Here is a 14,273-nt window from a genome sequence, read left to right on the forward strand (position 1 = left end):
TTTATTATGTATATATAAAAATATATATATACAACGTGTCAAAATTATCTATTTTTTGATAAACGACGTGTCGGCGTGTTGGCGTGTCATGTCGTATCGTGTCGTGTTGTATCGCATGTCGTGTGTCAGTGTCGATGCTACTTAGATGCTCACCCCTAGTCACCACCAGACTCCTTGTGCTTCTTCATTGATTTACTTTTTCTTTTCTTTTCTTTTCTTTGTTTTCTTTTTACAACTCTGACTGGCAAGGGTCACTGGGCCCTCCCTAGCCTTGGTTGCAGGCCGAGACACCCTCATCCAGATCTAGCCTAGGCCATTATGACCTCTTCAATAGCCGAGAAGCCCTAGCCAACCGCCACAAGGGTGGTGGACTGGCAAAGGCTGCTTAGCCTTGCCTTTCGTTGGCGAGGGCCATGCCCCTCACTCACTACTAGAGAGGACTTTATTGTCCTCGCCAAATCTGTGAGAGGATCACGGCCCATGTTGGCTATAGTAAAAAAACGAAGAAAATAGAAGAAAGGGGAAAAAAGGAAAAAGAAAAGATTAATAAAATATTAAAAATTATTTAAATCAATGCCAACTATCCCACGTAGGATAGTTGATATCCACGTCAATGATTTCGGACTAAAATTAGTTGGATTGATTTAATTGACAAAATATGAAAATGTTTGTGATTCAATTGGCACAAATTAAAAGGTTTATGATTGATTGACAAAAATGTAATAGATTTATAACTTTTTAAACAATATTCTCCAAGTTCCTCAAGGCACTCCCGCACACACCTCATTTAATAGACACCTTTCTCACAAATGGAGACACACTCTCCTACAACCCTCGCATATAATTTCTTCACCCTTTCTTTTCTCTCTACTACGCAATTAAAAAGGGGAGCCACCTATTTATAAGCAGTCCTAACTCCTTAGTAGACTTGTCAAAATAGGTCTTAAACTCATATATGACTCATTTAAAAATAAATTGATCATATCTGGGTCACTTCAATTTTGTAGAGACTTCCTTAAATGGGTTTAAAATTTTAAAGGTTAAAATAAATAGGTATTAATGGGTTGAGTTTATGACCCATTTCCAACCCAAGGCTCACACACACTCTCTCTCCCTCTTTAGCCTTACAATTTAAAAATAAAAATAAAAATGGAATTATTATTATAATTTTTTTCTTTTTTTTCTTTCTTCTTCCTTCTTCGCAACTTACCTAGAAAGTGTCCCACAATAGCCGCGCAAGAAACCTTATAAATCTTATAGCACCCGATTCCATCCCTCATCTCTCTCCCAACTCAAACATTCCATTTGCTTTCCCCACACACTAAAAATGAGGCCTGCAATTCGAGAAGAAGAAGAGATGAAGATGGAGGAGCACATTGAGCCCCCAAAGAAGTACATGGACTCAAGTATGTACAAAGCAGCCAGAGAAGGCAACTTCACCGGCCTCGAAAACTCGATCCGCCAGAAACATGGAGGCAATAGAGAAGAGGAAGTCCTACTAGACCATCTCACACTAGAGACCTGCAAAGGCAAGGCAACAACATCGTCCACCTTGCGGTGGAGTCGGGCCGCATGGACTTCATCCAGCAGGTACTCCAGAAGTGCCCCTAGCTCGCGGCCAAGCCCAAATTCTGCGGTGACATGCCACTCCACGTCTCAGCGCGGACACCCCGCTCCGACATTGTGGGGGCCATCCTCTCCAAGTCCAAGCTGCACGGGGGGACACCCACCACCGAGACGCTGTGCATGCGGCAGATGAAAAAGATGGAGGATGCGGGGGCGGCCGGGCAATAACAGCTTGCTGAGGTTGAAGAACAGGGGAGGGAACACAGCGTTGCACGAGGCGCTGAGGAACGGGGATAAGAAGATGGGGATGTCTCTGTGGGAAAAAGATTAAGAAATGGCGGGGAGCGAGAATGAGTCCGGCGAGAGCGCGCTGTATGTGGGGTCGGAGTTCGGCATCGAGAACATGGCGAAGGGGATGGTGGAGTCTTGAGGCAACGTGGAGCAGCTGTTTCGCATGGCGCTTTGAGTGGCCCGGACGGCCGAAACCCCTTACATGCTGCTGTTCTAGCCGGAAGCATTGGTACGTCAACTAATGCATGCTCAAATGACTAATTTCGCAGTCCTTCATTTTTTTTTTTGAGAGATTAATTTTAAACATACATATTAAGCAAGAAGTTTAATAGAGGTGCCATCTCTCCTTTTAGCCTTAAATCTGCGTATATATTACTAAAACTGACTTTTGCAAGTTGCAAGCATTTGCGAGCATGAAGGTAGGTACATAATGATTATGCAGATTTTTTCGGGTAAATACCATCTAACCATAAAGATTATTTTATTTTATTTTTTTTGTTTCTCTTTGCACGTCATCAACCAAAAAAATGAAGGATGCGTCCATGATTTCTCTAAGCTTCTCTACTGGATTTAGATGAAATATCTCTATTATTATTCATAAAATGTATACTGTAGTTGACCCGGGTAAGGGGATAATCTTCTTTATGTCTTTACTTAGCCGCCCCCATCGGCGTATCTAAACATGCTATCTTTGCTCCCCATGGTTCTATCTGCATAACGTTCTCAACAAGCTGAACTTAAGATGTGCCTAACATCTCAAGTTCTGATCGAGCAATGCAAACCACTTGCTTTTTATATGCGACTTACTCAACCAATCCGCACTGTGTGGTTGCAGGCTGTTATCTCTTACATTGTCTCAGCTCATTTACCCTTTTATGGCCATGCCAACTGGAGTAAGGGTGGATGCAATATAAAATTATGCTTTGGTCCGGGCCAAGAGTGTTTGCTTCCGTAGCTCCAATTTGTTTCTGTTGCTTGGCAATATGCCCTTGTTGCTTCACCGTTGCTGTTTTCGCAGACCAATGCCACAATCCATTGGAAGAATCGTTGTCTATTCTAGATGTTGGAAAGTCGTACGACGCCTTTTGTTTTAGTGGTCTGTTACAAGGACAACGCTTCGATGATCTTTGCAGGCCTTTCATTTGGTTGAATCATTCTCTTTCATTAAATAGTAAAGCGCGAAACACAAGGCAAGTCCCATAATTCTTTTTTTTCAACTAGGATAGCAAATAACTTGGTAGCTTCCGGAGTTGATAATTCTTTACACGATTCCCTGCAATTTGGGACCATGAAGAATACCCTCCTTTTGGCTCTGCCGCAACAGCTGTATTCTGTACCTTTGGAAAGAGTCTCATGTTTTCCAAAAGGTTTCTGAATTATTCAGCTCAAGGTCCGTTTCTTTCTTCTTCATGTTGTCATCGGACTCATATTATTGGGCATTATTTGGCGGGTTTCGATGTCGCCTAGGAGCGAGGTTCCTTTAGATCGGCGCTGGCCGAAGAGAGAATCTATTGGATGCTTTATTACTTGCTGTAGGCTACAAAGGACGGCCGTTCAAGTGCAGAAACTGGTCATCTAAATCATTCATGATTTTACTTTGTCGTTAACATACGATCAACCTCGCCCCTCTTCATATCTCTTCTTCATCATAAGTTGGACATCAGTCCCAGAGACCGAAGTGAGCTACATTGTTAAAATAACTTGGTCTAATTTCATTGGCTTAGTTTGGGCTCAACTTCGATAGCTCAAGGAGCACATGTGGCACTCCTAGATTACCTCACTTTTTCTCTCCCCGTTTGGTGCGCAAATCGATTCATTCCCACTCCCTTCACCATCCTAGAAGCCTGCCTGAAGCCACTATTTGTCCGAGCCTGCCCTTGTTGGACTAGGTTTTTACTAGCCCACTGGCTTTCGCGTGGTTCGTTGCCGAACTATGCCCCTACTGGAGGGATCCCACTTTAATATCGTATTGTGATATCCTTAAATTAACTCACTTAAGGTATTGTCTACTTTGGCCCATCCCATACTAAGTCTTACAATTTTATCTTTTGACATACAGACAAGCACTTTTTCAAGAGGTCACATATCCTAATAGTGTTCCTATCTGCCATTACATCAAAAGGCGTATTCGTGAGTTAATTCTACTTTTCACATATATATTCTAGACACACTCTCTCAATGTTTGGTGTGCAAATCGGTTCATTCCTGCTCCCTTTGTCCATGTCCTTTGGCCCCCTGCAACTACTCCTCAACCTAGTCGAACCGGAGTTGAGCTCAAGCCTGGTGATATTTCCCTCCTGCCACCATTTACTTGATAGCCTTAAGAACCCGTCGCTTTGAAGAGATGATAGATTTCTAGAGTATATACATTGAGACAAGGGCATTTGATATGAATTGCAGATCATAAGGTAACAAGTAGTATAATAATCTCTTCTTAATGGAAAGCCTTGAAATTAGCTCAGTCACCGCAAGAATTAAAAGAAGGAACAAAGCATACACGCCAAACCTTAATCCAACTATAATAGGCCAATAGGCAGCTGCTTTTAGTTTGGGGGTTTCAGCTGCACTAACGACACTACGGATTATAGATTTTCTTGAGATAAAATTAATGCATTTGGTCCATGGATTAAAGGATGTAAAACTCTTCATACGGGTATCTCAAATGCTGCCTACTACGGGCCATGCTTTGCGGTGGTGGCCTGGCCCATTGGCACATAAGGGTGAGTGCTGGTTTCGATCCAACCCAGAAAACAGACAGGCCACTTTTTAGGGAATCCCATTTTGCAAAACTTGGAACCTCAAGTTAGGGGTGGCAAATGGGTGGGTCGAGTCAGGTATGGGTTATGTCAAAAATGGGTCGACCCATATTTAATCTATTTAATCTGTTTTGACCCATATTATTGTAGCGTAAATCTATTAGCCCGTACCCGACCCGACCCGTATTGCTAAAACCGTATTAATAAAAAAACTCACTTTTAGTATATGCTAATTGGATTAAACCTTCAAATTAAATTAAAAATAGTAAATGAAAAAAAGTTTAAAAAAACCTATAAATTAAAATATTTATAAAAAAATTAGACTATGCACATGCTTCTCTTATTTGAAATGAACATACCATTAAATAACTAAAAACTATAACATAATTTTTTTAACTAAACCTAAAAAGCTCATTTTTATGATTTTTTTTATAAAAAAAAAAAGTATCATTAAAACATTTTTATGTAGTACAGTTTTTTTTAACAATTTTTACGCAATACAAATTTAATGGAAAATTTTTATAACTCTTTTTGAAATATTTTTTTAAAAATCGAATTTTTAATTTTTCAAATATAATTTTTAATTATTTTTTAAAATATAATTTTTAATAATTATTTTTTCTTTCTCTTTTCTCTTTTTTTTTCTTCTTCTTCTTCTTTTGGCGCCGCCGACCACGACGACAACCAACGATTGACCACAAGCGAGATCAAGCTCGTCGGCGTTGGGCAGGGCTCGATCTCGCCGATCCTAAGGTGAGGTTGAGGCCCCACCCGATGCCAATGAGGCTTGAGCTGATCGGCATCGGGTGGGGCCTCGGCCTCGCCGACCACGAGATCGAGCCCCGCTCGATGCCGGCGAGCTCAAGCTTGGCCTAGCCTTGCATTAGCCGGGCGGCCGGCCGCCCCCGTCCGCCGCCAACTAAGGAAGGAAGAAAAAGAAAGAAAAAAAGAAAAAGAAAAAAATTGAAATATGAAAATAATTATAATTTCAATTTTTTTTTTATAATAAAACATTTTTATAAAGTTAAAAGGCCATGGCCCATGGGTTTAAACTTTAAAATAGGTTTCCTAATAACCCATTTAAACCATTTCTCAAACCCATTTTGACCCATATTTAACTTTCAATTAATCCATATATGACCCATTTAACTAAAAATGGGTCATAATATGGATTTATGACCCATTTTGCCAGCTCTACCTCCAATAATGGTTCCTTGTTCTTTGCACTGAACGGTATTGGACCGGTTGACTTGTTTTTCTTTTTCTTTTTAATTATTTTCCTCTTCTAGAAGTAAAGCTACATTGAGGGTGGAGGCTATATGCATTGTGAAATTTCTACTTACTTCCAAAACCAAACTTCAAAATCACAAACAAAAATAGAAAAAAAAAAATATACGTCTTTGCTATATTTTGATGATGGGATTAGGAACTAATGCTAAGTTTTCACATTAAATAGGAGGGAAAAAGCCACCAAAAAATCCAAATTTTGCCCAAAAAGAAAAATTTACTCTAAACATTTTTTTTATGACATAAAAAACCTCAAACTTTGCTAACCATGATACATTTACCCCACCAAAGGTATTTTCGTCTTAATTTTTCTGTTTTTCCTTTTCTTTTCTTTTTCTTTTTTTCCTCTTTTCTTTTTCTCTCTTCCCTCCACCATGGCTGATAGAGGGAAGCTAGACTCAGGCGAGGGAGGCCCTCATCGACGTCGGGCGAGGGCAGCCCTTAGTTGGGTTGGGCGAGGGCCTCCCTCACCAAATCTAGCGAGGGCACCCCTTGCTTGACGCTAGCGAGGGTGGCCTCGCCTAAGTCCAGTGAGGGGTGCCCTCAACAAGCCCTTGCTTGTCCTCACCTAACCTAGTTGAGGGCTGCCCTCACTTGACGCTGGCAAGGGCGACCCTAGCCAACCCAAGCAAGGGTAATCCTCGCCAAACGTCAGCAAGGACAGCCCTCGCTTGAGTCTGGCTTCCCTCCACCATGGCTGGCGAAGGGAAGAGAGAAGAAGAAAAAAAAAAGAGAAAATGAATTTTTTAAAAAAAATAATAGACGAAAATGCTTTATAGTTTAGGATAAATGTGTCACAATGATACAAGTTTATGGTTTTTTGCGTCACGAAAATTTTTTTTGGGTAAATGTGTCACGATTGGCAAAGTTTGAGATTTTTCATGTCACAAAAAAATGGTAAATTTGTCACTTTGGGCAAAGTTTGGAGCTTCTGGTGGCTTTTTAGAAAATCCATTTATACTTAGCAAAAAGATAAGTCTTAGATTATCGAATATCAAAATAAGAATTTGATTATCTACAAAAAGAATTATAGCTTCCAGGAACTAAAAAAAGACAACCAGTCCTAAGTGGACATAGTTGATTCTCGATTTTATAAACTAGGAACGGATATTTCTGGTTCTAAGATGGGAATCAATCACCCTTGGAATCGATTACCCCTATTAGCATGACACGGCACAATTCACAGCATCACCGAGCGAAGCTTGGCATGACCTGTGGGCCACCATGGCCTAATAGCATCCTGCGAACGGCCGATTCTTTTAGAACCTTTTTACCTATTCTGCAATGGCCGGGCAGTTATATGGCCATATATCAGCAGCAATTGCCACAGCTGTATCAACAGCAATTTTATTTCATTCGAGTTTCAATATAATCACCAAAGTCGATCTTCGGTCCATAGATTCTAGGGCGCCTTTTGATTTTCCACTCCCGGCATCACGTAATGATGCCCCCACAGATCATTGCGTGCCTATATTTGTGTCATCATCTCCATCGTAAAATGTCTGCGCTGATTCTAGCCAAAATTCATCATCTCACGGCCGTTAATCTCCTGTCTTCGCATGCCTCGCTCGCGAAAAGCCCAGTCAACATTTCTCATAATCAACGTCGACGGGCGCATCCAGCATGATGGCTTTCATCCTCTAATGCGCCTTCTTTTTCAGCTTTTTCAAAAGTTGGAACAGTTTGACTTTGAATTCGCAGGCCACGCTGACTAGGCTATGATGACGACAGTGTCTCTGCTCTGCCTTTAGGACATATGACTGAGCCTTTGAGACTTGCCAGCCTTGGGCGAGCTTGAGTCACTAATCAGGTGAGACCTCGAGCTTGCCGATCTAGTGAGGCCTTGGGCAAGCTCAGCTTTGCCAAATCTAGCAAGGTAGAGCCTCGCCTGAGGATGGCAAGGCTTGGCTTGCTGGAATTGGGCTAGGTTAAGCCTCGCCAGCATGTGCCAAGGCTCTAGCTCACCTAAGGCTAGTCAACACCAATTACTATGGTTGGCGACCAGCCAAAAAGGAAGGAAAAAGAAAAGAAAAAGAAAAAATATTTTTTAAATAGAAATATTTTTTTATAAAAATTAATATATTTACAAGCATATATATATATATATATATATATATATATATATATATATATATATATATATAGTTGTTTTCTTGGCAAATGTTCAAACAAACGGAACCCCAATTATTTTTAAAAAATTGCAAAAATTTCCACTAAATTTGAATTGCAAGGAAATATTTTAGCAATATCATTTTCTTAAAAAAACGTAAGAAATAAGATCTCCTAAATTTAATTAAATGGGTCGGGTCTGATATAGGTCAAGAAATTTGCATTACAATAAATGAGTTATAAATAAGTTAACTATGTCAATTTAAGTTATATCATTTATGACCTTATCCAGCCCACGTATTTAACAAGTTTACTTCTTAGTCAGCAGAGTCCACGCGCATTTTTACCAAGCGGGTTGGCAAGATGCCAGTCGTTAGCTGACTTTTCTTTTGAAAGAATCTGGACATGGCAGCTAAGAAGGAAAAGTTTGGAGAAGAGGAAAGAGGCGGTGTTTCTTTAATACCCTGTATTTTCGAGGCTGGAACATAGCAAGACTAGCTCTGAAGAGCTTCCGCTGGGTGATTAGGGCCTCGATGTCCCCATCGAGCCCCTCCACCACAATCTCTCCGGCCATCTCTTCATCTCGTGTCCTAAGCAAAGCCCCTTTCTCCATAGAATCAAACGAGTGGAACGCGCTGACATAATAATGTTCTTGTCAAGATGCTTGATTACTTGACTAATGCACTGATAATTTGTCATTTTCGGTTCATACAAAAATTAGGAGGCTCGATAAAAGTCGTCCTCACAAATCAAAGACGTGTAAGGTTTATTCTTCCCTACTTGCCTGGAAAGTGCCCCGCAATAACCACGCAGGAAACCTTATAGATCTTATAACATGCGACTCCCTCCTCCATCTCTTCCTCCCCACTCAATACTCAATTTGCTTTATCCACACACTAAAGATGAGGCCTGCAATTCGAGAAAAAGAACAAGAGATGAAGATGAAGGAGGACGGTAAACCCCAACGAAGTACATGGACCCAAGTATGTACAAAGCCGCCAAAGAAGGCAACTTCACCGCCCTCGAAAACTCGATCCGGAAATATGGAGAAGACGAACCCCGGCTAGACCTCCTCAAACTAGAGACCCGCAAGGGCAACAATCTCGTCCACCTCGCGGTGGAGTCGGGCCACGAGGACTTCATCAAGCAGGTCCTCCGCGAGTGCCCCCAGCTCGTGGCCAAGCCCAACAACTCCTGTCACGGAGCGGACACGCCACTTCACGTCGCAGCGCGGACACGCCACTTCAAAGTCGTGGAGACCATCCTCTCCGAGGCCAAGCTACGGGAGGGGAAGGCCACCACCGAGACGCCATGCACACAGAAGATGAAAGAGATGGAGAATGGGGGCACAGCCAGGATCAATACCAGCTTGCTGAGGAAGACGAACGGTGCCGGGAACACAGCGCTGCACGAGGCACTGAGGAACGGGGATGAGAAGATGGGAATGTTACTGTGGAAAGAAGATGAAGAGATGGTAGGGAGCATCAACAAGGCCGGTGAGAGCGCATTGTATGTGGCGGCTGAGTTAGGGTTTGAGAAAGTGGTAAAGGAGATGGTGAAGTTCTTGGAGAGCGGCAGGCAATGTGAAGAAGGTGCTCGGGATCGCGCTTTGAGGGGCCCGGAAGGCCAAAACCCCTTGCACGCTGCTGTTCTTGCTGGAAGTAGGAGTATGTCAATTTTAATACATGCTTAAAATGAGTAATTACATGGTCCTTTATTTTCTGAAAATCAATTTATTAGGACTTATAAATCAATTAAATGACGGGGCATCACACGTGCATATAGCATCTTATTTTCTCTATTAGTAGTAGATAAGGCTTATTTTCTCCATCCTTTCTGGTGCTCATCCGTAGGGGCTAGTCGCCCGCTTACCAGTCAAAGGAGATATATGGAAAGCACTGTGGAAATAGATTTTTAAAGTACTTGCATGGAATTAACAATCTAATAATAGACTAAAAATATTTACCAAACATAGAAAACTCTATTGTCTACCAGTCTTAAGACTATACATATAGTTAATTTTTTGAAACATGTAAGTGTTCCATATAATGCAAAATATAACAATGGTACTCATATGTCTAGCAGATTTATTTTTGAGAATGGGAGGTTCCATCCGCCACAAAATCAAGTATGATATGAAGTGTGCATTTCTATTTTTACGAAGCATCGATATGTTTTCAGCCCATGTCGCCTTTCAACTTTTTAGTTCAATCAAATGCTTAGGTAAGAAATATAGAAACTAGACTCTTTTAACGTACATGAACAAGCAAGAAATGCTATGTGAAGGCATATGATGTTGAAGGAACTGAGGGAGTTCATTCATGCCAGCCCTAATTGATCGCTTTGAACTTTGTATTATTAACAACCAAAATCAATTGAAGCATCTCTCGGTCTTCCAAAAGGAAAAAGAAAAAGAAACGGATTTAAACTTACGTGAATGGTAATTGAGGAATTTTGAAAATGGATTTCTTATTTTCTTCAAGCTTTATTGACCTACTATACTATGCAGCGAAACCATAACAAAATCCAAAAAGACATGTACTTTTGTAATTTATCATCCCCATCTTCTTTAATTAGTTCTATGATGTATCTCATAGTCAACCTTCAATTTCAACAAGAGACAAAGTATGGCAACATGACTATATTTTTAGGCGGTCTAATTTATGGTTCCAGAAACTAAAAACCAACCCTTCTAAACCAATTTCGGAGTGGGCCGGTCCGCACCAAAAACCAATCACCTTACTCTAAACTAATCTATTGATGATGGCAATGGCGGATTGTGTAATTCAAAGGGCATTTCATATGAAAACCCAAGAAGAAAGTGAATTTTGGTGGAAAAATTACCGATATAAACTGGGCTTACTTCAACTAAATCAATTACATGTCCCTTAGGAGATGTTATCGTCTGGATGCTATGCTTAGAGCAGACTAGCCCACATATAAAGAAACCATAACATCAGCAGCTACATCTCCCGTTTCTTTTATTATATTTCTATCTACTCTTTCTAAAGAGTTCTTCCTCGTGTCCTAGATTGCGTGGAAGCTCTCATAAATCTCCAAAAATCGGATATGATCAACAAGGCCGACGACAACGGAAGAACAGCCCTGCACTTCGCAGCGAAAGCCGGAGAGAAAGACATCGCCACTCGCCTCCTCCTAACCGACCCTTCCTCAGCCTACACCAAGGAACGCACCCATGGCCGAACCCCACTGCTCGAAGCCGCCTCGTCGGGCCACCTCCACGTCCTGAGAGAGATCCTCGAGCACTGCCCCGACACGGTCGAGGTCGCCGACGACGAGGGCCGGAACGTGGTTCACCTCGCGCTGAAATGCGGGCCGAAACACTCTAAGGCGGTGTTGAGATTGCCCGAGCTGGTGAGGCTGGTGAACGAGGCCGACCGCTTTGGGAACACGCCGCTGCACGTGGCGGCTGGGGACCTGAACTACAGAATGGTGAAGAGGTTGCTGAAGATTCCTGGGGTGGATCTGAGGGCCAAGAACGACGAGGGCTGCACGTTTCTGGATATTTGCAATTCTAAGTGGCAATACACCAAGAGGAAGGTAATTATTAGCTCATCTGACTAAATTATCTTTTGCACATGGGATTCTGCGTCGGGTTATGTTGTGAAATAGCGAGAAAATTAAAGGATTTTGTAACATAAATTTAATGAGGGACAAAAATAATTATCAGAGAAATCAACGGAATAATAAAGAGCACTCAAGATTAATATGAGTTGGTCCAAATTTTTTATAAAAATTTGAGCTGGAAATTGGTTTGTTCTTTTCTCTATAGTATTGTCAACAATTTTTTTTTCGCTGCAACCCATTGTTGTCATCATATGTTGTAGTGATTACTGGTACTTCTTAGTAAATTGAGTAAATAAATCTATCGGAGCCATATATCGGGCTTTGTATATTAATCTTTTCTTAAATGTTAGAGGTTTTAAAACTAATTTACAGAACTACGTGGCAGACTCAATAAAATTCTATAAAGATTGTATCCATGTCGGGGAAATTAAACTAGTGCTTCCTCTAACCGATCTATCTATATAGGTTTACGATATTTGGCGGGAAATCTAGGCTGTTGACGACCTTGAAAAATCATACGAGCCTTACCATAAAATAGAATGGTCCATTTCCGTTACCTGCTTCTGTCAACTGCTGATCGTTATTGCTCATCTGCAGGACTACCTTTACCGATACCTGAAGTCCATCCCAGCTGGCCGAAAGCCTCAGACCTGGAACCACTCTGCTGGCCAACCCACCTTCCTCGACAAGCCCGAAGCCGACCTCAAGGGCCACGCCAATGCCCTCTGTGTCGTCGCCACCCTCCTTGCTACCATCACTTTTGCTGCCGCCTTCACATTGCCTGGTGGTTTGACGCCTGAAGATATTGACACTCTTCCACCGCTGCCATCCCCCTTATACAACTTCCATGACTCCCCTCAGCACCCACCTCCGGCGAAATCAAGCGGCCAAAAAAACCACAAACCTGGCCATCCTATCCTCATTGATCAAACCGCTTTCAAGGTCTTCATCCTAGCCGACGTCCTCGCCGTATCTACTTCCCTGACAGTCCTGTTCCTCTTGATCTCAGCTATGCTTGCCGAGGAAATGGCCTTGAGGAGAGCCATCGTGTACAGTAAGAAACTGCTTTACATCTCCTCGGGGAACCATGGTTGCCTTCATGACGGGGCTGTACAGCGTCATATCGACCGATGTTGTGTGGTTGGAGTTTGCTGTGGGGGTCATAGGATCGAGCATCCCGTTCCTGATCAAGTATTTCCAGGTCAAGAGCTTCACTTCTACTCCTATGTGTCTTCATCGGCTCCTCAGCAAGAAGAGCTCGAAGAAGCCTTGGAGTGTCAGTTGGAATGGGAAGGTTCACAATAACTCTGAGTCCTCCGATAAAACTAATTCCGTCGATGATGAAATCAAGCGGACTGTGCCACCTCGTCTATCTTTGGGGCCACATTGCAAGCGCTTCTCGTCATAAGGTCCACGTTCCAAGCACCACCAGTGTTCCCTCTTTGCTGATTTTAGGCTCTCGTTGACTTGTCTTGTTTTTACCAAACTCAGAACTCAATTTTATCATGGTTTGAGTTGTGGACTACGCATTCAAAGTCGTTTAGACATTCGTAGTGGAAGTCGAAACCATTTTCTTCTTTTTGTTTGCATGTCATTCATCCGTTATATCCTGCATAAATAAAAATCTACCCGGACGTGGAAGATTTGAGACCTAAAATTAAGTCAGGTTCGACAAATATTTGCAAGTTCAGAAGAAACTGTCCGCGTACTCCATCAACAATCTCTACTTGGCATCTCTCCGGGCTGTTCATTCATGATCTAATGCACGCAGATGTCGACGTTAAGTAATTCCTCGAATGGAGTTTTTCCCGTTCTTCACGAAAATGGCTATAAAGGGGCTCGCGGTTTCTCAATAATCTGCCATGACCATCAATCCAAGTTTGCTGGAATCATTGATTTCTGTTATTTAATTTCAGGTTCTCCTCGAAATACTTAAGTACTTTAATGCACGCCCTTTTGGTGTTCTAGCGGGTACCTCAACCTTATCTCTCCGTAAGATGGCTCGCTATAAATGGTAATCATTACCTAACGCTAATTCTATCTACCACGTAGTTCTGTGGTCCTTTATCTTGCAGATCTAAGAGCTTCATATTCTCCTCTCCAATGTCAGAAAACAACAACTTAAAGATCAATAAGGAAATTACAAAGATTGTGATTGAATTGGAACAATGACTGGAGTTGAACAATAAACTTCTCAAAGGAAATCGATAAAAAGCATAGATAAAGTAAGACTTGACTTGAAAGCTTTCGTACTCAAATACAAATATTGAACTTAGGAATAATCTAATTTGAATTTGAAACTCAAACCCTCAACAAAGATCTGATCTGAATAATTTTTTCCTAACTCGATGGACTCCTTGATAGATGCAGCATGATTCTTGTTCGAAGTATTGAAATGATTTGAAAGATATGTGCATGTGTAAAATAAGTGTGCAAACTCTTATTCCTCTTCATCTTTAATGGTTGAATTTGTCGTGCGTCTTTGATTTTTCTATGCAAGAATCTCTAATTGTCTACGGTACTTCAAGATGACTTGTCACCGCTTTCAATCCTTTTGCTATTGTTATCCCTTAGTTGATGGATCCTTCTTGGCTCAAACTTCAACTTTCATTCATGTTTGGAATCGATCAATCGCCTGCACGTGTCTTGATCTCTACTAAAACGCTCTTCATTGAA

General features: G+C 41.6%; 1 protein-coding gene across 1 annotated transcript; it reads left to right on the top strand.

Moving 5' to 3' along the window:
* The first annotated feature begins 8,982 nt into the window (after positions 1-8,982).
* On the top strand, positions 8,983-12,902 carry LOC104451472 (protein ACCELERATED CELL DEATH 6). Its single transcript, XM_039314326.1, has 3 exons — positions 8,983-9,676; positions 11,041-11,570; positions 12,195-12,902. The coding sequence occupies exons 1-3, from the start codon at positions 8,983-8,985 to the stop codon at positions 12,900-12,902; spliced, it is 1,932 nt and encodes a 643-aa protein (XP_039170260.1).
* The last annotated feature ends 1,371 nt before the right edge of the window (positions 12,903-14,273 follow it).

This window comes from Eucalyptus grandis, chromosome 6 (assembly GCF_016545825.1).
Source record: "Eucalyptus grandis isolate ANBG69807.140 chromosome 6, ASM1654582v1, whole genome shotgun sequence".
NCBI lineage: Eukaryota > Viridiplantae > Streptophyta > Magnoliopsida > Myrtales > Myrtaceae > Eucalyptus > Eucalyptus grandis.